General features: G+C 33.1%; 3 protein-coding genes across 5 annotated transcripts in view; all 3 read right to left on the reverse strand.

Annotated features, from left to right (window-relative positions):
• Window positions 1–5763, reverse strand: LOC21401980 (acid beta-fructofuranosidase). Its single transcript, XM_010095385.2, has 7 exons — window positions 5147–5763; window positions 4431–4439; window positions 1791–2647; window positions 1195–1356; window positions 838–1076; window positions 641–728; window positions 1–519 (listed from the first exon to the last, which is right to left on the reverse strand). Exons 1-7 carry the CDS (start codon window positions 5565–5567, stop codon window positions 307–309), a joined length of 1989 nt encoding a protein of 662 aa, XP_010093687.1. The 5' UTR covers window positions 5568–5763; the 3' UTR covers window positions 1–306.
• Window positions 5764–13545: 7782 nt separating this feature from the next.
• On the reverse strand, window positions 13546–19471 carry LOC21401981 (transaldolase). 3 transcript variants are annotated; one of them, XM_024163849.1, is made up of 14 exons: window positions 19333–19471; window positions 19115–19235; window positions 18912–18990; window positions 18678–18753; window positions 18499–18582; window positions 18303–18407; window positions 17709–17789; window positions 17514–17578; window positions 17258–17327; window positions 17104–17181; window positions 16745–16842; window positions 16524–16659; window positions 16330–16408; window positions 13546–13725 (listed from the first exon to the last, which is right to left on the reverse strand). In XM_024163849.1, the coding sequence occupies exons 1-14, from the start codon at window positions 19399–19401 to the stop codon at window positions 13553–13555; spliced, it is 1314 nt and encodes a 437-aa protein (XP_024019617.1). In that variant the 5' UTR covers window positions 19402–19471; the 3' UTR covers window positions 13546–13552. The 3 variants fall into 3 exon arrangements, with proteins under 3 accessions (XP_024019617.1, XP_024019618.1, XP_010093688.1); XM_024163850.1 differs by lacking the exon at window positions 13546–13725 and adding an exon at window positions 15885–16141; XM_010095386.2 differs by lacking the exon at window positions 13546–13725 and adding an exon at window positions 15885–16141 and having other exon boundaries at window positions 16251–16408.
• Window positions 19472–20623: 1152 nt separating this feature from the next.
• LOC21401982 (probable trehalose-phosphate phosphatase F) overlaps window positions 20624–24309 on the reverse strand; it is a 5722-nt gene continuing 2036 nt past the window's right edge. The window contains exons 2-13 of the mRNA XM_010095387.2: window positions 23772–23885; window positions 23127–23665; window positions 22818–22961; window positions 22661–22732; window positions 22332–22460; window positions 22157–22213; window positions 21958–22059; window positions 21804–21881; window positions 21627–21696; window positions 21176–21246; window positions 20966–21058; window positions 20624–20853 (exon numbers count right to left, since the gene is read on the reverse strand). Of these exons, the coding sequence (XP_010093689.1) occupies window positions 20791–20853; window positions 20966–21058; window positions 21176–21246; window positions 21627–21696; window positions 21804–21881; window positions 21958–22059; window positions 22157–22213; window positions 22332–22460; window positions 22661–22732; window positions 22818–22961; window positions 23127–23429 (1182 nt within the window). The 5' untranslated portion in view covers window positions 23430–23665; window positions 23772–23885 and the 3' untranslated portion in view covers window positions 20624–20790. The remainder of the gene's footprint in view (window positions 20854–20965; window positions 21059–21175; window positions 21247–21626; window positions 21697–21803; window positions 21882–21957; window positions 22060–22156; window positions 22214–22331; window positions 22461–22660; window positions 22733–22817; window positions 22962–23126; window positions 23666–23771; window positions 23886–24309) is intronic.

A 24309-nucleotide genomic window follows, 5' to 3' on the forward strand; every position in this document is an offset into this window, starting at 1 on the left:
TTCCCATAATTTGGCTAATCTTTGCAAAAGAAAGAACATTTTAAAGTCTCAGCTTCAATAATTCAATTGTCTATTCACTACATTAATGTACATTGATCATCAAAAGAAGCTTTGAGCACATATAATTCCCATGTGATGGGACAACAAACAATTACCCTTTCTATCCTACAAATGGCAAAGGAATGAGGGGATTTAGAAGGGTACTTAAAAGTAATGACAAGTTTATGTCAATTACTTTGGTGCATGAGAAATTGTGGACCACAAAACAAATCATATCAAAAGCATCTCTACACTTGAAAGCTCTGCTCAATTAGAAGGTCGCTTCTTTTCAGGGTGGAAGGGCCGTATGAATGCGGAGTTCATCTGCCATATCTTAAGTGACGTCGTTACGGTGGCTTCGGTCGCATTGTTGAATACGAAAATCCGTGCAGCTCCATAGATTGCCCTTGTTGGGTACACCCTCGATGTTATGCATGCTCTACCCCCTTGTGCAAAGCTTTCCACTATGGAATGGTCAACCTGGAATTTCACCATGAATGTAAGTTGAACCAATTCTTCTACTTTTCTCTATAAAAAAATTCTCTACTAAAAACAATCTTAATTGAAAAAACAAATGAACTCTTTATAGAGGACCACTCACCAATATTCTGACAGATAGCTTTTCACCCTCTAAAACTGAAACGAAACTACCATAGATTTGTTTATTCACATCACTTGCCACAGAAGACCTACAAGGGAAAATTAATTTACTCTTCTGATTAATGGCCTCAAAATTCTTTCACCAATCACAATATTTTGGTCTTATATACATATGTGTGTGCGTGTGCGTGGAAGTACCTTGATTGATCAGTGCAGAAGAAAGTCTTGAGATTTCCATCAGATCCTTTAACAATATAAAAGTAAACAGGAGTCTGCTCAGACCGGATATCATCTGCAAGAACCAAGAGACCAAAGGGTCCCAAAGCACCACGTTGCCAAGCACCACCACTTATACTGCAGCTAAACTCAGTGTAATTGGCTTTAGCTGTCTCCTCCAAAGCCTTCTTATCCATCTCAAACTCCGCAACAATGTCTAGCTGTTACAATGTTGGCATAAATGTTCTTTTTGTAAGTTCACATGAGCTATATATATATATATTTTTTGTATGTTGGAGGGAATTTTAGACACAAATTTAAGTAAACAAATACACTGACCTGTGTGGCCGTGCCAATATCAAGTGGCACCACCGATCCAGGCGTGACCTGCACATCGTTGAATTCTGAGCTGGTTAATCTCAAGCTCTCAACTTCCTCAACTGGCCATTGAAGTAGATTTGTACCAGTCTTCTTGTCCAACGATATTGTCCTGGGAATACCCTATAATTCATAAACATTACACAAAAAATGTTACATAATTACGAGTGAAAGATAAGTGTCCAAACTGATTACTACTTTCTTGTAGCATGATGCTATTTGACATCAATAGTGTCAGGCACCACTACGATAGTAACAACAAGTCTTAGTCCCAACTTAATTAGGGTCGGCTATATGAATTTCACTTTTCCACGCAGCTAGTGTCAGGCACCACTACTTATAATAATTAAGTTTAATTATTTATTTGAGTTTTTGAGTTTTGGTACGAGTGCTGCACTATTAATGTCTTTTATAATATTTATTTCTTGTTAATAAAAAACAAAATGCTTAAGAGCACCATAAAAAATAGAATGTAGGACTACTTTCTGTTAGTTGTGGAGCTTAATATTACTGGTGCTCTCTAATATTGTTTTATGAATAATTAGCGGTAAGATTACCTGAAGTGATGCCCATCCCTTCCTCACATCAGCAAGTTCACTATCAGATTCTGAAATCCAACCCCACAAGATTCTCCTCCTTTTATTCTGATCATAGAAAGACTTGGAAGCATAGAAAATGCCATAATCATACCTAATTCCAATCCCAACATCAATCTTGGGGTTATCAGGATACCATTTACTATTCTTTTCATCATAAGTCCCAATTGCATAGTAGTCATGTCTGTCATCATCAAGGCTAGCCTTAACCACATGCCTAACTCCGAGGCCATTGGCCGACGTCTCCATCCCCTCATTGGAGACCTCCGAAACCGGGTAGAAATCTGCGCACTCCCACATCCCGGTGCCAGGCACACCATGAAGGATTCCATCCAACCGCTCATAGGTCTTGAAATCAAGGGTGTCATAAACCAAAGAAATTCCAGTCTTGTTGATCTTAGACCCTATGATGATCCTCCACTTCCCTTCTGATGTCAACCACGCCGTGGTCGGGTCACGGAAGTCCTTCTTGTTGATGCCCGGTGGCGGGACTAGTACCGGGTTGCCAGAGTACTTTTCCCATTTGATGAGAAGGGGGTCAGAAGGATCAACAGGGTATGCAAGATTTTGGACCTGCACTGACTCATTGGTGGAGCCAGTGTATAACATGACAACTCTATTGTCCGGGAGGATTGTGGCAGAACCGGACCAGACGCCATTTTGGTCGTACCATTGATCGGCAACCATGGCCAGGGGAAGGTGCAACCAGTGGATCAAGTCTTTAGACACGGCATGACCCCAGACTATGTTTCCCCACACTGCACCATTGGGGTTGTATTGGTAGAAGAAGTGGTACCATCCTTTGTAGAACAATGGACCTGTGAAACATCATATAAAATGTGTTATTAGTATTAGATTCAGACACATAATAGCCAAGAAAGGTTATTGTACTGTACTAACATCAAGTGGTTATACATTCTCAACATATAATAGATCAATTTTATAGAAGGATATGAGATATAGAAGAGGATATTCAACATAAGATTAAGGTATGGTGGGTTAAGTGGAAGAATGTTACGGGAGTTTTATGTGATGACAATATGTCTATTAAGTTAAAAATAAAGTTTTATATGACTGCAATCCGCCCAATTATGTTATATGATAGTAAATGTTAGGTCATTAAGAGACAACATATATGTAAGATGAGTGTGACAGAAATGCATATGTTAAGATGGATGAGTGGCCATACGAGAATGAATCGCATAAGGAATGAAGTTATTCGTAGTAAAGTAAGTGTAGCACTAATAGAAGATAAGGTTCGCGAAGACCGCTTGAGGTGGTACGGGTATGTCCAACATAGACCGCTAGAAGCACCAGTTCGTGTTTGGGAGGACATTCTTATACTTAATACTATGAGAAGAAGGGTAGACTAAGAATTACGTGGACCGAAGTAGTTAGGAATGACATTCTAGAGCTAGGCTTTCAAGAAAGTCTAATTTCAAACATAACTGCGTGAAAAATGAAATCCATATAGCCGATCCCAATTAAATTGAGATTAAGGCTTGTTGTTATTGTTGTATATGAGAATAATACTCTTATCATTATTTCACTATTTTAGATAGTCAAATTATGATAGGTGGTAAATGAGATTTCATATGACAACACGGTTTAACCCAACCCAAATTGATGATACCATTTATACAAAATTGGGTCAATTTCAATTTGACTTGATGTATCAAATCTTCTTTTCTTTTTTTTTTTAGTAGTATCAAATCTTCTATGTTATATATGACATAAACAAAAAAATTTTAAAAAAAGAGATTTTAAAATATAGATGAATGATTTAAGTAAGTAAATCAATACTCTATTTATTTATATTAGTTGTGATAATGAGAATTTGAGTGATGTTTTCATTAAACAGATAACATTTAGGTTAACTTAAAATTAACACGAAAATTTAAAGTTGATAAGAACACAATCTAAAATGTCACTGCTCACTCAATTTATTGTACCCATATCAAGTGGGGTACACAATTTTTTTCATAAGGTGCGGGAATTTTATGGTAGATTATGAATACTCTACAAATAATATACTATTTTAGACTTTAAGTAACAAAATAATGATTTCATATCATATAACTTATAAAAATGAAAAATTTAACGGTGGTCATTGAAAATTTGGGGATTTAAAATTACCAGTGTCAGATGAAGTTTTTTTTTTTCCCCCTCTTTTTTCCCTATCATCAAAGAATTCTCTAAACTATTCGTTGTAATTTTTTTAAAAATACCGTTAGTGCCAAAGTACAAATAGGAAAACGTGGATTGTGACTAATTAGAGCTTTTGACATGTGAACTTTGGGGCGCATAGGCATTGATAATGACTGGTGCCCTTTGTTGTCTTTAATCATGTGATAATTTTCAATGAAAACAAACGGCTGCATAAAGGTTTGCAGAAATTGACAACTCAAAAATCTCTAAGATCTTGGGCTCGATCTCAGCCGTGTATTAATTGTCAGTCCTAATTCTTCCTTAATACTTGGTCAATTCTACCAAAACTCATTCTTGTTTCATAAGTTACTTACGCGTTTCAGATTGATATTCATGGATAAAGAATTGCACCATAATAAACACGTAAATGGAAAGAAGAAAAAGTGGACTTACCATTTGGATCTGAAGCAGACAGATGCAGAAGATTCACGCGGTCAGAGCAGTGACAGTTGTAGACGCAACCAAGAAGGCGGGAAAAAAAATCAGTTAACCACTCAATAATTATATTTATTTAAAATCAACTGTAATAATAGACCCGTAACCCTTTTTATTTTTTTTATTTTTTTCCTTCTTGAAAAGGAAAAAACACTTTTTTAACGTTTATTTCACCCATTATATCCCATCATCTTTTTTTTTTTTTTTTTTGGAGAGGATTATATCCCATTTTCTGTAGTAAGGTCTTAAATAATTACCCCACTTTAGCTGACCAAATAAGGAAAGAAATAAATATATAGGAAAACATGCCTTAATAACAACTTAATACCGAGTTTAGCCAGAAATATAAGGAAATCTCAAAATCTATAGCCTAGAAGTGATTGACCAGAAACTTAAAAGGAAAACAAAATTACCAACTTACTACGAAAGCGTGTGGGATTTGTTTTTCAAAGTCTCCATAAAGTCGAAACACTTTCAATTACTCTACATATTATAAATACGAATAAACCCTACAATACATAATTCTTTATTTGTTTAATTTAACATTAAAAGTAGTCAATTCCTATAACCATGTCTTTCGATGTAACTACCAATTTGTCCCTCCGCCCAAAAATATTAAAAAACTAAATAAAAAAGTAAAAAATATAATCAAGAAAAAAAAGGGAAAAACTAACCATTCATCCAATTTTTCTCTGGTTGAAAATGGAAGGCCGTTCTCTGCCACGACAACATGCTGTTATTCCACGGAAACGCTGCCGAGTTTTCGCCGCCGAAAAGCCGGTTCGTCTTTTCCGACACGCCTGCCGACACGCCACGAGACAACGGCTTCACCGTCACCGCCGCGGGTTGTTCTCTCAATGTCGACGATGACAATGTTGATACATTTCCGTTTGTCGGGTCTTCATGTCTGATTTTGGTACCGAATATGGCGGCCATTAAAGCCACCATGAGCAACCCACTGGCCACCGCGACGAGCCCTTTAATGGGTCGGCGGCGGCGGCGATCCGGCTTATCGGCTCCGTCATGGAGAGAACCGTACGACGTAGGAAGTAGAACATCCCGCGAGGGAGAAAGGAATGGCTGCGAGTCCACCATAACGTTATGGTGTGGGTTATATGTATTTATTGTATATGGTTTTTGGCAATTCGTAATCTAATATTAGAGAGAGAAGAGAGAGAGAAAACGTCAATGGGGATTAGTATTGTATTTGTTGTAGAAGAGAATGGTGGGATTTTCGGAAAGAGAGAGAGATTGAGAGATTTTCGTGAATTGGTTTGATTCCAAATATTAGAGGAACACATATATATATATATATAGATTTAGATATAGTACTGTTATATTAGATGATGATATATGGTAATTTTTGTTGATTTGTAACTATTTGTTTGACCTGTTGAATGGAATTTTTTTTTATTACACTATGTAACATGGGTCAATTAAATTAAAGTACGTGATTTCTATCCCAACATATATAAAAGGTTGGTGGCCCAACATTTTCATGTGGGAATTTTTTATAACTTTGGACTGGTTTTTATTTGGGGTCATGTCGTCATTGCAAACTTTTTTTTATTACTTTAGTACCCTTTTACTTTTATTTTGTTTGGAAGTAATAATGATGAGAAAAAAAAAATCGAAAATTTGGTATAGCTGATTCAGAATTGACTATTGGTCTTTTGGGAACCTCAAAATTACTAGACAAATGGCATCTGCCAAGACAGCATTGCGTGGCATTCATATGAATATATCCACACAATAAAATTATTGGGGAGTAAAGATGTTCCTAGCCACATGTTAATAATGATGACTAAGCCCCCTAAGAGACCCCCCTCCCATTTTTCTTATATATTATTTACAAAAATTCAAAGCTTGATTGCTTTTTGTCTCCGTTTTGTTTCCCATCCATTGCATAACATTATTGAGCCCCCCCAATCCAAAAAAAAAAAAAAAAAAAAACAACAACAACAACAATTACCTAAACCAGATCGCTATACTTTTGTTCTTTTCTCTATATTCTTTGCCAATCGGTCCACATGCCCACCCCCCATTTCCACATGCAATTCTGTCAAATAAAGTAAAGAATATATCTATTTAAATAAAAATCAAATATAGATAAATCAATCTATAGCGATTTTCATTATATTAAACATAAGCAAACTGATCATAAGTAGTGTCTTTTGTGGTATAATCGATTGGGATGAACTCACAGACAGAATCAACTCAATCCAACAAATGGCCAAAAACTGAACCTAACACGTGTACCTCTCTCAAGTCTCAAGTACTTATATATTTCTATTAATCAGGGTAATCTTCAATTAATTTCTTGTCACACTTAATCGGCGGTGACACGTGTTAGTGTCCAAAGGGCTAGTACATGATCAGAGATTAATAAAAGAGAAAAAGGTTGTAATATATTAATTAGTGACTAAGCAAGGTACATTATTACCACCTTCATGGACCACGAATCACATCATGACCCTTTTCTTTGGGATCCTCGGGTCTATAATGTGCCAGCTTGTCGAACCTTTTTTAACACGTCATGAATTATTGCCCACACATCAATTTTCTATTTCTCTATAGTGGATTATATTATTGGATCAAATGCATCATTGAACAGATGGACTAAGTTTTTTTCTACCAAAAAAATAAAAAGATGGACTAAGTTCTAATTTTTTTCTCGCATATGCTTTTGGATCTGGATCTTTAAAATATTGGCAAGTTCAGGCAAATTGTTCATAATAGAAGGGATAAAATTATCATGGCCAACAAGTAGAATATTGATTATGGAAGAACACACGTCTTAGAATACTTAAATTATCAAAAAAAAAAAAAAACGAAACGACTTAGAATTGTGAGAGTTTTGAAATGTTCTTGACAATGGTTTGGAAAGTTTCAAGTCAGCGGTAAAAAGTTGGATTAGAAATAAATTAAATGGGAATAAAAAGTAGACAATAAAACCGTCATCCACGAAGGATTATACTTTTCTTTATATATATATATATACTTTTCCCAAGGGCTTTTCAAAATCTATCTGCCAATTACGTACTTGACCCAATATGGATCATGGGGAGGGTTTATTTGATTTTTTATTATTATCAAAGACGCATCATAAAAGCAAAAACACTGAAATAGATAAAAGAATAATTTATTAGAATAACCAAAAACAAGTTAAATCATTGCATCTAATAAATAACAAATTAAGAGAATTTCTTCACGTAGTTTCTTCATGTGGCGTGCACATAATTCTACAAGAAATACAAAATTTTATCTCCATGAGAAATATCTCTTAAGCTCTTTCAAAATATACTTCTAATTATATGATAACATATATTTGATATTAATGTCGAAACTCACCTACTTATAAACTTGATCAAGCTATTAGAAGTTATATATATATATATATATATATATAGAAAGAAATATATAGGTTAAGATCTAGAAAAAGAAGTTGTAGAAAATAAAGAGGATCTTCTCTCTCCTACAAGAACACCAAAATTTAAGACCAAAGGGCTAGCACACAGATTAATTATTAATAATTAATAAAAGAGAAAAGGTTGTGATGCATTAATTATTTACAAAGCAAGGTATATTACCACCTATATCGACCAGCAATCACATCAGAGGATATTCAGCATCCATGTCGTCATGAATTATTGCCCACACATTATTGGATTAAATGCATCATTGAAGAGATGGACTAAATTTTTTCTACCCAAAAAAAAAAAAAAAAAAAAGGAAGATGGACTAAGTTTTCATTTTTCTCTCACGCGTTTGGATCTTTACGTAAATTAATATTGACAAGTTTAGCATAATTGTCCATAATGAGGAGGGTAATTATGGGATCAAAATAGAAGGGGAAAACTATCATGATGATAAACAAGTCGAAGTTTGATCATGGAAGAATATACAACTCTGAAATATTCTTGACAATGAATGGTTTGGAAAGTTTCAAGTCTGCGGTAAAGTTTAAGTTGGATTAGAAATAAATTAAATGGGAATAAAAAGTAAACAATAAAACCATATATAGTCATCCTCGAAGCACATTATACTTTTAATTTTTTTTATTATATATTTTTCCCATGGGCTTTTCAAAATCTATCTGCCAATTACTTGAGAAATTGGCACTTGACCCTATACCATAATGGATCATGAGGAGGGTGTATTTGATTTTTTTTTTTTGTGCCAAAGACACATCATATAAGTAAAAACATCGAAATAAGTATAATAGTAATTTATTAGAATAACAAAAAAAGTTAAATCGTTATTCTAATAAAGAACAAACAGATTTTTTTTACACATTTTTTTTTTCATGTGTCGTGCACGTAATTGTACAAGATACTTAATTAAGCTCCACAAAACAAATCTCTTCACCTCTTTCAAAATTCAAAATACACCTCACCTTTAACAGTGACGAAGCCAAAAATTTATCAAGATAGAGAAAATTAGACGATTAAATTTTTAATGTTTAATGGGAGTATATGTATATATTGATATAATAAATTACATATCCTTTTAAGAAAAAATAAATTAGGTAGGGGTTCACACTAAAGCCTACTTAGCTCCGTCCATGACCTTCTATGCATGCACGTACTTCTAATTAAGACGGTAACATAATTGATATTAAGGTCAATACTCATCTGCTTGAGATTTTGCTATTCAAAGTTATAGATCTAAAAAGAAACTCAATCTCATGTCTACTTGTTCTTTTTTATCTTGGAATGAGAGTGAGATTGATGGCCCCACTCAAATTTGGGATTGAGGAATGAGATTGGCACTCCTATGCCTCCTCTTGGGATTGAGACTCTCATTCCTAATATTAATATTAATTTACTATTATACCCTTATTTTACTTATAAATACACAATTAAAAATAAAATTCAAAAAATAATACATGCAACATATATTTATTATTTTATTTGCCTAATATTATAATATTAGCATAATTATTGTTAACTTTAATATAATAAATATGTACTTTTATTTTTAATAAATTAATAATATATTTTATTTTTTAACACTATTTTTTATTTTTATTTATTTTATTTAAATTTATTTAAAATTTATTTTTTATATTTTAAATAGTTGTACAATTTATATTTATTATTTTAGTACCCAATTATTACACTAAATATTTTAATTATGATTAATTTTAATATAATAAGTACACAATATATTTTTTAAATTGAAAATATCAAATTGATTTAAAGGGTATATTAGTAGTTTTACACTTTTTCATTCTGATTCTGGGTATAAGTAAACGTATGAATGAGATTTGGAATGACTCCGATTTCGAATCCTAGCACTAAGTAAACAGCTTATTCTGACTCCGATTCCTCACTCCGAATCCTACCCATTCCGAATCTTGTCCACTTCGATTCATGCTCATTCCGATTACGTGTAGGTAAACATATCATATATAGATTAAGATCTGGATGGATGTATGTTTTTATTTGTAATAAAAGGGATGAAAATACCAAAAAGAAAAATGAACTTCTTATTAGAAAAAGAATGATGAGGATCTTCTCTGTTAGAGGAAGAGAACACCAAAATTAATTAAGATTAGAAAATTTGTGTGGTAGGATATCTTGTCTCAGAACATATTTTTAAATGTTAAATTTGATCAAAATTATATCAAAACCAAAAAATTATACAAAACCTAATACATATGGTTCAAAACAGAACCCTATCATTCATATAATACCATATTGTAAGATTTTCATTAAAATTAAGAGAAGAATGAAGAACAAAGGAGCGGTTTATATATTTCCATAAAAGTAATAACTAAAAGTAAAAACTAGCTCTATCGTGCGCATAACGATAAGGTCCTCAAAGAACAAAGATGATTGAAATTTATCATACTGTAATTTTCTCTTCATATTATTTTAATTTGTATTTTATAAAGGGGAGACAAAGCAAATAAGAGAGAAAGAAACTGCTGTTTTTCCGTGGAATATGTATATAATTGATGTCGTCGACCACGAAGCAGCAGGTTTCTTGATTGAACTAGAAGAGTGTAGTTGGAAGGAGAACGTGGAGCCTAGTGAAGAGTGCTACTCATTGAGGTCCCTACAGCTCATAATAATTTCAAATCCATGGTTTCAGGATGTGTATAAATATATACACACACACACACACATATATATATATAGATAAGTGTTAGTTTAACTGTTTTGATACCGATAATACTAAGTATGTGTCCAAAATCAACCAAAGTACTTGGAATTGAGACCAGAAAATTTGTTATTGGGTCCCTTGTAGGAGCTGGCAAATTGAGAGGTTCCATGTGTATGTTGAATGGCCTTTGCACTTGCACATGATCACTGCAGTTTTCATGACACGCAGCAAAATTTGCATGACTAAATTAAAAAGTTTTGCAACCCGTAGGATCACTAAGAAAAAGTTTATAGCACAAAGTTAATCTTTTATTAGATAAAGGCTACGAATGATTTTACAAGTCTAGTCCAATTTGAGTCGGATGAATATATATACCAATAAAACCAAATTTGTTCATAGATTCTGTCTGTTAAGCAGAAATCTCATTTTATTTAGATTAGTTGTGCACATACTTTTATTATTCAATTGTTTATATATATATATTCTGATAGAGATAGCGATTTCTTTCAATCAAAAGAGATATTACAATTATTGATCATATAAAAATACTACTATTAATATAATAAATGACTCATTAAAACAAACAAAAATGGTAAGAATGATTCCTTTCCTTCCACTTTTTCTGTTTTTGGTGTGAGTGCAACTCCATAAAGAAAACAAATAAAATTTTTGACTCTTCCAAACACCACAATTCTCTAATGTCGATTAATATAATAATGAACAAGTTGCCGATGTCGATATTCACCCACCTAAAATCTTACAGACGTTTGGAAAGAAATGACACGAAAATAACAAACCTAAATAAGTTACTACAACCAATTCAATTTTAAAGTGGACCAAATTTATTTATGACCACTACAAAATGAGATTTTAGTGGACAAATGTTTTTATCCATTACCAAAATAGTACTAAAACTGCATAAAAGAAAAGAAACGAAATCCTATCAAAGAAAGACGTCATTAACTTCTTCTGAAAGATAAATGACTATTAATTCTTCTGATATTGACAGTTAAATCAAAGAAGAATTGATGGCCGAATATTATAATATGCACCAAGTTTTTAAATGGAGTTATACTAAACAAAAGTTATGTCATAAATATTATAAACGTCAGATTAATTCAATTTTCTGTAATCCAAGTCAGCTAGAATTCCTTTTCTACAGCCAACCGCTCAAATGAGAAAATGAGAGATAGAGGATATATGCAAACGCTTTTGAAATTCCTTGAGGTCGACCCACATATGAGATATCCACTTCAAATGGGTTCCAACAAATACATATGATTAAGAGTACGTCCGGAACAGCGTCTAGGTAATGATGTAATTATTGACCAAAAGGTTTGCATTATTGTGCTTGACATCATGAAGTGTCTCATTGATTGGGTTGATTTTGGGGCCACGGTTCCACTGCCAGACTACCTTCATATATACAATATATGTGTGTATAGTAATAGTCGAGTACTGTTTTCATATATACAAAAAATAAAAAACGAATTTATTGCTCACAAAGTGACAAAATACATTGTTCTAAAGCACCAGGACTAGATAGGAGTCAAAGCATATTTTTAAGAAGTTGATTCAATGAACTTTCTAGCTTGTGTCACACAATTGTATAGAAGCACAACTTTATATATTCAGGTCCTAATTTCTTGTTGGTGGACGTATGTATGTTGCTAGTATTATAACAACTGCGCTTTGTTTTGATGCTATGAGAAATAAAAGATATAGAATCAACAACATAATTAGTTTCAATGTTTTCTTGTGTATATACCGTTTAGATTTTGAGCTTTGCAAAGTGTTACAGCTATTATTTTGTGGCTATGGCGCTTGTCTTTCTTTTTCATGTACATAAGTTTTTTTTTTTTTTTTTTTTTTTTTTTTGAAGGAAAAAAAACTTCCACGTATATACTCCGTTTCCATTAATTCTCTATTCGTCTTTGAGGTTTCATTCCAAAAAAAAATCAAAAAATCAAAAAATCAAAAAATACGGTTTGAGGTTTTTGTTATTATCTATTTTCTAGCGTCACTCTTCCTGTATTCACTATTTGTCTTTCTGTCACTTTCTGCATTTACTATTTGACACAACAAGATAGTAAGAAACTAACAAAAGATTAAGAAAACATCATTATCCCCTATAAACGACAATATGTATGAAAAAAACAACATGCTACGACAGAAAATATTATAAAAGATATTTTTTGAAAAAAAAAACCACTAATAATTTACAAAAGCAACATACAATGGAAACGACAATGAGAAGAAAAAAGTAACAGTCAGACAAATTATGTAAATCTTTTAAACGACCATATTATGAACGGCATTCTTAGAGAACCCACGAAAGGATACGAAAACAAATTTTCGCATATAAACGACAATGTGTGAGAAGTTAACCAATGCAACAACTCCAGCAACGACAAGATTACAAGCCACATAGCTTTAAACTCGACAGTGAAAATAATTTAGAAAAAAAAAAAAGAAGACATAATTACGTAAGGAAAAAAAAAAGGCTAACTTAAAGATAACTGTATATCTTAGAAAAAAGGGCCAGTAAAAAAAATAAACAAATAAAATCTCCAAGGACCAAAGAAAAACTTGGATAATCACAACATTATAGTCCCGACGTGTCCTGTAAACGAGAAATATTATCTACACTACAACATCTCTGGTAAATTACATCAATTTAGCAAATAAACATAGTAGACAATTGCTCTTACAAACGACAACATCACACCTAAGAAACGACAAATTATTAAAGCCACAATATGAACTAAAGCTGAAATAAATATTCGAAAAATGACAAATAAACATAAAAACAACGTGATGTCCTGAAAACAACAATAATATGGACCAATTAAATCAAAGAAGAATTGACAATTAAATCAAAGAAGAATTGACAATTAAATCATAAGACATATCCACTTCAAATGGGTTCCCACAAATACATATGATTAAGAGTATGTCCGGAACAGCGTCTACGTAATGATGTAATTATTGACCAAAAGGTTTGCATTATTGTGCTTGGCATCAGGAAGTGTCTCATTGATTGGGTTGATTTTGGGGCCACGGTTCCACTGCCAGACTACCTTCATATATACAATATATGTGTGTGTATGTGTGTGTATAGTAATAGTCGAGCACTGTTTTCCTATATACAAAAAATAAAAAACGAATTTATTGCTCACAAAGTGACAAAATACATTGTTCTAAAGGACCAGGACTAGATAGGAGTCAAAGCATATTTTTAAGAATGTTGATTCAATGAACTTTCTAGCTTGTGTCACACAATTGTATAGAAGCCGTTCGGTTCGCTAATTTGAGTTTTTAATTAGAGTTGAGATGTGATGTTATGTGAGAGCTTTTTACTGTAGCAAAAAAGTTAAATGTGACTGTTTCTGAGAGTTTTTTACTATAGCAAAACTTGAGTTCTAAACTCGAATCAGCGAAAAGAACGAGACCATTCAAGTCCTAATTTCTTGTTGGTGGACGTATGTATGTTGCTAGTATTATAACAACTGAGCTTTGTTTTGATGCTATGAGAAATAAAAGATATATAATCAACAACATAATTAGTTTCAATGTTTTCTTGTGTATATACCGTTTAGATTTTGAGCTTTGCAAAGTTTTACGGCTATTATTTTGTGGCTATGGCGCTTGTCTTTCTTTTTCATGTACATATGTTTTTTTTTTTTAGAAAAAAAAACTTCCACGTCTATACTTCGTTTCCATTCTTAATTAATTCTCTATTCGTCTTTGAGGTTTCATTCCAAAAAATAAATTAAAAAAAATAAAAAAATACGGTTTGAGGTTTTTATTATTCTCTATTTTCTAGCGTCACTATTCTTTCACTTTCTGCATTCATTATTTGTCTTTCTGTCACTTTCTGTATTCACTATATGTCTTTATATGTCTTTTTATTACTTTCTGCATTCATTATTTATCTTTCTGTCACTACAAGATGGTAAGAAACTGAGAAAAGATCAGGAAAACATCATTATCCCCTATAAACGACAATATGTATGAAAAAACAACACGCTGTTCGACGACAGAAAATATTATAAAAGATATTTTTTGAAAAAAAACTACTAATAATTTACAAAAGCAACATATAATGGAAACGACAATGAGAAGAAAAAATAAACATAAAAACAACATGATGTCCTGAAAACAACAATAAACATAATTTAAAAAGAAGAAAAAACTCACATATCCTAGAAAAGACATTGAACAAAGTGTACTAATTTAATTTGGAAACAAGCAGTGAAGGGATGTCTGAGAGGGCTTTGGGTGAGGGATTGTGAGTTCGACCCCATTTATAAATCATCTTTTCCCATTTACAAGATACCACATGCTATATAATATCTGCTTTTCTCTTAAAAAATGTAAATTTAAGTTCCTTTTTAACACTAACGAAAGGTTATCGGTAGTTAGTTCTAGAAGTTCTTTAAAGTTAAATGACCAATTTTTGAAAAAAAAAAAAAAAAAAAAAAAAAAAAAAAAAAAAAAAAAACGAAATAAAGCAGGTGACCCAATTTAACTTGTGAACTATCTTTTCCAGTAATTTCATGAAGAAAAAGAAAGACAAAATATTTTAAAATAAATACAAAATATTGTTGCTAAATTTCCTTAAAAACTAGAATATTTGCATGTTAATATGACTTTTCCGTATGATTTTTAGTTATTATGTAATAAGAATATGATGCTTTCAGGAAATCCTTCAAAAACTTATTGCCAAGAATCAAAACTTAGTGCTGGTAATCATTTTTTTTTTTTTTTTGTATCCACAAGGGTATGGTGTAATAACACAAAAACGTATGATGTGCTCAAAAACGACGACATATAATGCACACGACGGTACGAAAAGAAAGGAATAATTTAAAGTACAATAAAAAATACTTTAAAACGACAACATCTTCATCAACAACAGTACATAATCAATGAAAACCAGAGAGACTATTAAAAGGACTCTACATCGTACAATCCTACAATCCTGCAATACAAACTACAACTTCTGAAACGTCAATAATTTTGAAACAACTTAAGTCCCATTCATTTTACAGTTTTGCTACAGTAAAAATCTCTAAGAAACAGTCACATCTAACTTTTTTATTACAATAAAAAGTTTTTATATAAAGTCACATCTCAACTCGAATCAACGAACTAAACGGCCTCTTAAAAAAAAACACACACAATTGAAAGCCGACATTAATATCAGTAACAAGACATTTAAGTTAAGACGATTAAATCAAGACATTTAAGTTAAGACGATTAAATCAAGACATTTAAGTTAAGACGATTAAATCTGGCCTAAATGACGATCAATATCTTAAAAGACTTAAATCAACAAATTTCAGAGTCGAAGTTGAAGAACGAACCTTACAAGAAAATAAAAAAGGGAATGAACTTGACGTTCTCAGGTAAATGGGAATTCAGGTTAGTCATGTGCCAAACTTGTCCGACTTTTGCCTTAAAGCATTATGGTGTGGAGAACATAATGCTCAACTCATTCATTAAGCAAAGTTTTTCTTTTCATGTTAGTCAAGAAGACAAGGATTAAAAGGTTCCTGAGAGAAAACAGAGAAGAAAGTAAGGAAAATTGAAAAAAATAAAAACAAAAAAACAAAAAAACAAACGAAAGACTATTCTTATTTCATCAAGGCAAGAGTGACAAACTCGACTAGATTCTACACATTGGGAGGCGGCCAAATCTTTCCAAATAACTCCTCAACTCGCCTCGCTTGGTTAGCGTTACCTTCCAGTCCTGTGGCCAGAAGCTCAACGGCAGCGGGTCCCATAGCCAATGCAAGGCTCAGCTGGTCCCACTTTGTGAGCTGAACATTCATAGCAACTTCAGTCAATTAGCTGATTAGGGTAGTTCAATAATCAACTTACAACACAAATTCTGAGCTAAAGAAGCGAAAATGCACATTGAAAAGGAAAGTAGACCTCCTCTTTACTGAAGTTGTAGATAGCAGCAGTTTCTGGAGATAGCCTCCTCACAAAAGAATACTTCTCACCAGGAGCAGTGACAGATTCTTTGAGTGATTGCAAAACTTTCAATGGTGCAATGATATAATCAACCCTATAAGTGAAAAAGAAATCAGCATCCACAGAAAGTTATTCGAGTCAAAATAGTCAAGAATTTCCCATTAGTTGTATATAGTTACCCTAGGAGACTGAACAAATCCTGCTTGTTACGAACTGCTGCAGCCATCAACTTTGACTTATGTCCATATTTGTGGATGTAATTGTAAGCTTTTGTCACCTGAAATGATTTACGAAAAGAAAAATCATGTGACAAAAGCAATTTCATAGTCAATTGTCTTCGGGAAACATTCTTGCGCCATTCACATGAGGAGATTAATCGAAACCATTAGAGACAAGAAAAGAAACTTGGCTATGAAGGTGTCTCAACATTCAGCTACTAATGCCGTTGTATGATACAATAAGACCTCAAAAGACTTCTTCCCTATGAAAACAACAGAAAGCAATTATGCGATCGGAATATTAGAACCGTTCAACTAACCAATGCTATCCCAGGATCCTCTCCCCTTTTGAGAGCAGCTTCTACCTCAGGGTCACCGGAATGATTACGAGCCCAATCCTGAATAATAAAATGAACCTCAATGGAATGATACAGAGTAAGAAATAGTCAGTAAAGAATAAAGATAGAAGATTACCCTGAGGCGACCAACAAATATTTGAATGACAGAAGCACCAGCTTGGGCTGCAGCTGCAGCTTGAGCGAAGCTAAGAAAACATAACAAAACTTTCACGATTCATGAACCCACAAGATGGGAAGTGAACACAATTGAGAAAGACGGGGGGGGGGACGTCAGAAGATACAAAAGTTTGATGAAATTTAAGTAGATGAGTGCGATGGCAAAACTATGAAAGAGAAGCTAATCTGCTCGGTTATGGGAACAAATATAGTACCTGTACACAAACGTCAAGTGAGTTTGTATGCCCTCAGATTCCAGTAATCTCGAAGCCTCTATTCCCTGAGCAGAAATGAAATTAGTGAACCGCAGCAGAACAGTGAAATAATAAGTAGGAGGCTTCATGTAAGAATTTAAGGAATAAAATTATCTCGATGAGCGATATAAAAACAATATTTTACTGGAAACTTACTTGCCAAGTTGAAGGAATTTTGAACAACAAACGCTCAGGAGGCACATTGATTTCATCATACAATTTCAGCAAATCATGGACCTGCAATTCTTGATAAAGTACTCGCATTAGACTCCAATCAAGCAATAGCAAATAAAGCACTGGCATCAGAGTGCCAATACAGTTGACATGCACAAACAACAATTTGGTGCCCAAGAGACCAAGCACACACAACCAAAGAAAAGGTGAACGCATGATACGTTCCCTTTTCTCATCCTTTGTGCATCTGGCCCCTCCATGGGCATGCACCAATGAAAGTTTGACGAAAACCCACATGGTGATGCTAGGATTCCAAATAGATTTTGACAGCTAAAGTTGAGCTGAATAAGTAGATTGAGATAAAGCAAAAAACCCATTTAATAAAATCATTCTAGAACATCAAAAACTACACAACTCATTGAAACCAACCATACAACTCTAGAAAGAATATTGGGGTTGCATATAAAACAAGAAAAAATAAAAATAAAAAGCACCAATGGTGTCCGCCACTACAACTCACACAACACTGGTTTAAAACAACAAAAGAAACATTTTAATTGGGAAATAAATCTATACCTTTCTAATAATGCCATGAGTGTCATAGGCAAGTCGTGCATCTACCTCCGTTGAAACTCGACCAGGGACTAGTTTTGACAAATCACCACCAACATTGACTAGAGCCTACATCTCCAAACAAAAAGTATGTGAACCAACTAATCCATTCACCCAAATACATACTCTTTTCCAACAACTATATTGTAATCAAACCAACCTTGTTAGAGAAACATGACATTTTCAGCTCGGAGTTTTCCAGCTTAGAACACTCTGAATCTGCCAAAGCCATATCCACAGCGTTCTACCAAAAAAACAAAAAAAAAAAAACTAATGAACAATCTTTATAAGCAATATTCACACTTTTCTTGTCAAATTCCATGAAATTGAAGATTTTACCCTGAAAATGGTGTCCGGAAGACCGCATATTCCCAAGAGAAGCGAAGAGCTAACTGTAGCAGCAGTTGGAGGAAACCTGCATCACAATTAATTAAAAAAAACAAAAACAAAAAAGAAGAAGAAGAAGAACTAATTAAAGGCTAAATCTTTACTCAAAAACACTATTTAGCTCCAATTACGCAAAACATCCGAAAAGGAAAAATGTATATAGATGAAGAAGAAAATATTATATACTTCTCGAAATCATCGAAAATTACAGTGTCCGGAACGATCTCGCTGAAAGTAGATACGGCTTCTAATTCAGTGCCGGAGCCTAAAATTAATAGAAAAAATAGAACTTGAGAAGTGAGAAAATGCAAAATTAATCCGATAACAATTATGAAGATTTGAAATCCACAAAATGCATTGAAGGAGAGAGAGAGAGAGAGAGAGAGGACCAGTGTCGAGAGAGGAAGAAGAGCCAGAGGAAGCTCGGATAGGAGTGCAGGATTTGGGGAGGTTGAAGACGATGAAATTGGAAGCTCTGTATCGACCGGAGAAGCTCAATCCTCTTCTTCCCTGAGAGCGAAATCGAAGAAGTTGAAATGAAAACAGGAGACGACAAAGAATAGAAAAGGATTGAAGATTGAGAGAGGAATCAGGGAAGGGAAGTTACCTGGAGAGATGAAGAAGAAGAAGAGGAGAGAGCTGAAAACGGCGGAGATTGCAAGGACACTGACGACATTGGAATGACACTAAAACCGGAAACAATTCAGCTGGAATGATACTAAAGTGGATCGGAAATGCTTATATAATTTTTCTCTTTTTTTTTTTTTGGCTGAATAAACAATACTTTAATTTTTCATTTCTTCTTCAAATTTTTTTTTTGATGGTATTTTTTTTTTCACTTCAATGTAAAAAAGAGAAAATAAACACACACACGATGTTAACTTTTTTTTTTTTCTTGGGAAAAAATTTCAGATATATATACTTCATGATATGAATAACAAAACTCGTATATTCAGAAATACGTTCCATTACTCAGAAATCCATATAATAACTTGTCATTTTCTCAAAAATAAATAAATAAATAACACTACTGTATATTATCAGGTTTCTCTTTTTTTCTTTTCTTTTTCTCTAGCAAATGGGTTTGGTCCAACTCAAACTGTTGTTCTCTTAGGGAGAAAATTTTATAGTAAATATCTGAGTTATAATTTAAACTAACAAAATAAGTGTGACCAATCAATTCTATATTATATAAAACTAAACGGCTTTCTATTCTCTTTTTATTTTATTTATCCGATTATTATTAATCATTTCATAATGGGGGCGGCTTACCACTTTTTATTTTTGTTTTAGGCTTACCAACCTATGAGGAGGAATGGAAAAAGCAGTTGAAAGTAACATGGAAACATAGTTGATAATTAGCAAGAAAAATTGTTCAACTAATTGTAGATTTATTGATTTGTGTACTAACTCAAAAGATTAAAAACAAAAAGAGTAAAAAAAACTTTACATTATCTTTTGTAAAGCTTTTGCATTATTTAGGGGTGTAAGGTGTATCGCAACCCAAAATATCAGGATTGGGATTTTTCCCATCTTATAAATCAAACCACAAATATTGGTTTTTGCAACTCTGTAGTCTGGGCCTAAGATTTGGGACTCCAATTTGTGTTGTTTGGGCCTAGGAGATCGATCTCATAATGACCCTTTTTTATTACTACCTAGGCTAGATAGTTACACATCTAAATGTAAATTATTCAAACTGTCTTTTAGATAAAAAAAAATAATAATAATAACAATTTCCATTGCTGGATATATTATTCAATAGCCATTCAAATAAATAACATACTTTTGCCTCGAGTAGGGAAAAAAATCTAAGGTGCTAGGAAAAAGAAATAAACATAAGCATTTCTCTCTTTGGCAAAAAATAATAATAATAATAATAATTGATCAAAGATACTAATGATTGAAAACAATAAAGACAATAGGAAGAGAAAAGCAGCAACTCTCTCCTAGTGGCCTAGAAATTATTAAGAACGTATGAAAATCTTCAAAAGCTAAATACGCCTAGAATAATAATAATAATAATTATTATTATTATTATTATAATGTGCTTTTAGAATGATAATTAAGCGATTTCAGCTTCATCCTGCTCCTTCCATCTCACTAGGGACTTGAGGAACTCCATCACCTGCAAACATAATTTAGAAAGGGTTTTATTTTAATTCAGATCAAAAAGGGCATAAACACAAGTCATTAAGGGCATAATTACAAGTTAAATAATTCAAAGATGGGATTTAAACCTCGGAAGGATCTTTGAGAGAGTAGACTGCTTTGGTTTCTTTTGGGACTGAAGAGACTAGAATTCCATAGCCTTTACTCTTTTCCCTCAAAACCTGAAGAGATGTTGAAAATTGTGCTTATTAAATTGGACTTCTATTTGTGATTAATATTAGTATTAAGAAAGTAGAGTACTAAAACTCACAACCAACAGGGAATTTATTAGTTGTTACCTTAAATGCATCTTCGTCGGTTCTATCATCGCCAATATAGATAGGGAGCACATCATCACTACTATCTAGCCCTGCACCAGTTGTGGACATTTATGTAAGATATTAAGCAAGAAAATATAAATATCAAAATAAAAATATTGATTGTCAATTTGTCGCATGCGGTGATTATTACTGAATTTTTACTATTCGGAGTTTAGAATTCGAGTTTGCTACAGTAAAAAACTCTAAAAAACAGTCACATCTAACTGTTTTACTACAGTAAAAAGCTCTCACACAATATCAAATCTTAACTCGAATTAAAAACTCGAATTAGTTAACCGAACAGGCCCTTAACATATAAAATTATGCAAGTCCTTGTGTCATGAAATCGTAGATCTCAGAGTTGATAAGTCGCGAATAATACGTAGGTTTTAGACACACACATACATATACAGAGAGATAGAGAGTGTACCAAGAGATTCAAGCAGGAATTCAACTGCTTTTCCCTTGTTCCAGTCAATCACAGGGCGAACCTCTAAAACCTATTAGCAAATGGAGGAAAAAAAGGAGTAGAAAGTGAAAAATATGATCCTATACAACTATAATTAGTCGAGTGAGTGATTAAACTTAAATAAACATAGTTAATTACCTTACGCCCATGAGTTAATCGCAAACGAGGGTAGTCTTTTAAAATATCATGGACACACTGTGCAACCGTAGACCAATTCTGATAACAGATATTAATTGTTAACTAAATTCTACATTTCTTTTTTAAAAGTAACACACTTAATGTTAAGTCTTACCTTCTCATCTACATTACGATAATGTACAGAAGCACAAAATTTGTGGTTTTCAACTTTTGCGCCTTCAATTCCTTTAGTATTCTCGACAAGGGTTCTAAAAACCTGCATAAAAAATCAATTTATTTTGTTTTTTTTACTTTTTTTATTTCTTTTATACATAACTAGATGAGAAAATATTATATTATATTATATTATATACCTCATCGATCATAGGTAAAAACTCTCTAGCGGGCTGGAAGAGCTTTAGCTCCTTACCCTGTCACAAACATAGATAGAGAAAATGATTAAGTTGAATAATTGAGTCTTAAGAAATTAAACTAAGGTGTTACGATTAGGAATATATATATATATATATATATTTTTATAATTATTACCTGTTGATCAGTAGATTTGACACAGTTAGGATGGTCATCTGACACTGTATTACTATTAACAGGGCCCATAATGTCCATCCCATGACTACCAGCATAATACAGTTCTGTTAGTCCTACTAATTCAAAAACCTGTAACAATAAATTCAAATAAATTAAAAAGAAAAAGTTGCACCTAGATTATAGAACAATTGGAAAAAAGATCCCTTTTTTTCCCATAATTTTCAGGTTTATAAGGATACATATGCAAGGAAAAAAGCAAAAACATTGAGGTTTTTGGTAATTTCACCAGGACGATAAATTTCATAAAATCAAAATCTCTCTTAGATTACCTTATCACGGCTTCTTCCACTTATGATTGCCGTTGGAAAATACAATGCCAGATTTCTCACAGCAGAACGCGTCTGATTTAAAGACAAGGAGTTTGATTAGAAACTCAGAAACAAAAGGACAAACAAAGAAAAAAGAAATCATAAAAACAATTCTTACGGCATCAGACATAAGGGCACGATCTGGATCATCCACAATTGGAGAAAGAGTCCCATCATAGTCCAAAAAAATTGCTATTTTCTTGTTACTCGCATGCTGCTTTACAATTTGCCCAAAACAGTAAAGTGCTGATGGATACTTGAGCTGCGCCATGAAAGCAATCAAACATATTAAAACACACGTACAAACAAAAGGCGCATACCTTGTAGTCTAGTGGTGATTCCATACTCAAAAGGTTTTGAATTCAAATGTCTAACCGCCTTGTTTTAAAAGCAAGGAAGAAAAAAAAGATTTGCAAGAACACATTACCATCCATGAGCAATAAGGGCTCTCCGAATCATCGGCTGCAGCAGTGACCTCAAGGGAGAAGTCCTTGATGAGCTTCTTCCGAGGGGGTGAGGACGATTTCATTGCATCCAGCCATCCGTTGGACCGAACATCATCGAGCTTTCCCGGCTTTTTCCTTGGAATCGAGATGTACTTTCCGGAGGCGGAAAACGACGGTCCTTGCTGTGAGTAAGGCAACAAACCGGAAGGGATGCCTAGTCTTGACTTGTTCACCGGTGCAGGGTCAGTGAGAACAGGAGAAGAATGGTTTGACTTCAACTCCATTAGATTTATTGCAATGTACTTACTAGAGCGAAATTAAGACAACTACTTGCACTAGAAGAAGGAAAGAAAAACAAAAACTAGTGCAAATTATCCCTCCAAACTAATTTTTTCTTTTTTCTTTTTTCTCTTTTTTTTTACCCAACTCTTTTGTCAATGAAGAACCACCTCTTCAGTGTTTTCTTGTCACTGCTACTTGGTGAGCAGTTGTCCATTAAGTAAGGGCTTCTTCCTGAAAACTGTTGGATCAATTTGGCATTAAAGAGTCAAATAAAAAGCTTGAAGACTTTCAAACTTATAAATAAAGAGCACAAACATAAGAAATCAAAGTGTTTAATTTCATACCTTCTCATCCCAACAACTACAATGCATTTATTGAAGGTGAATGAACATTCTTTCCACAGAATTATTTGAATATGGTTTTGATACAAGATTTTGGACCAGCAAAAAGTACACCACCTGTATTGCAGCAGAAAAATGGTAATGGCTAATAAGTTAAAAGAAGGATTTTCCTTTGCTAATTTGAGGTACTCAAATAGTTATATTGGAACTGATGATAAAAGATGAAGATTTAAAAGTTTGTTCAGAGTAAGAAATATTAAAATCCAAGATTGCAGAGTAGAATCAATTTCTAAAGGCAAACTGACAGAGGCTTTATTCAGGGGTGGGCTCTACCTAATAATGGATTAAATGAAAACTCATGACTATACAAAGTCACAACTCAGAAATAGGAAAAATCATTAAACTAACATATATGCACATGTGAAGAGATTTGAAAAAATGAATTCTCTCGTGACTATATACAACAATTAAACTTCAATATATTTCTCTCTCCTCTAAACTATCCTTTTATAACTAGTTAACTACATCCCTTTTAACCCCC

This window comes from Morus notabilis, unplaced genomic scaffold, assembly GCF_000414095.1.
Source record: "Morus notabilis unplaced genomic scaffold, ASM41409v2 Scaffold3, whole genome shotgun sequence".
NCBI lineage: Eukaryota > Viridiplantae > Streptophyta > Magnoliopsida > Rosales > Moraceae > Morus > Morus notabilis.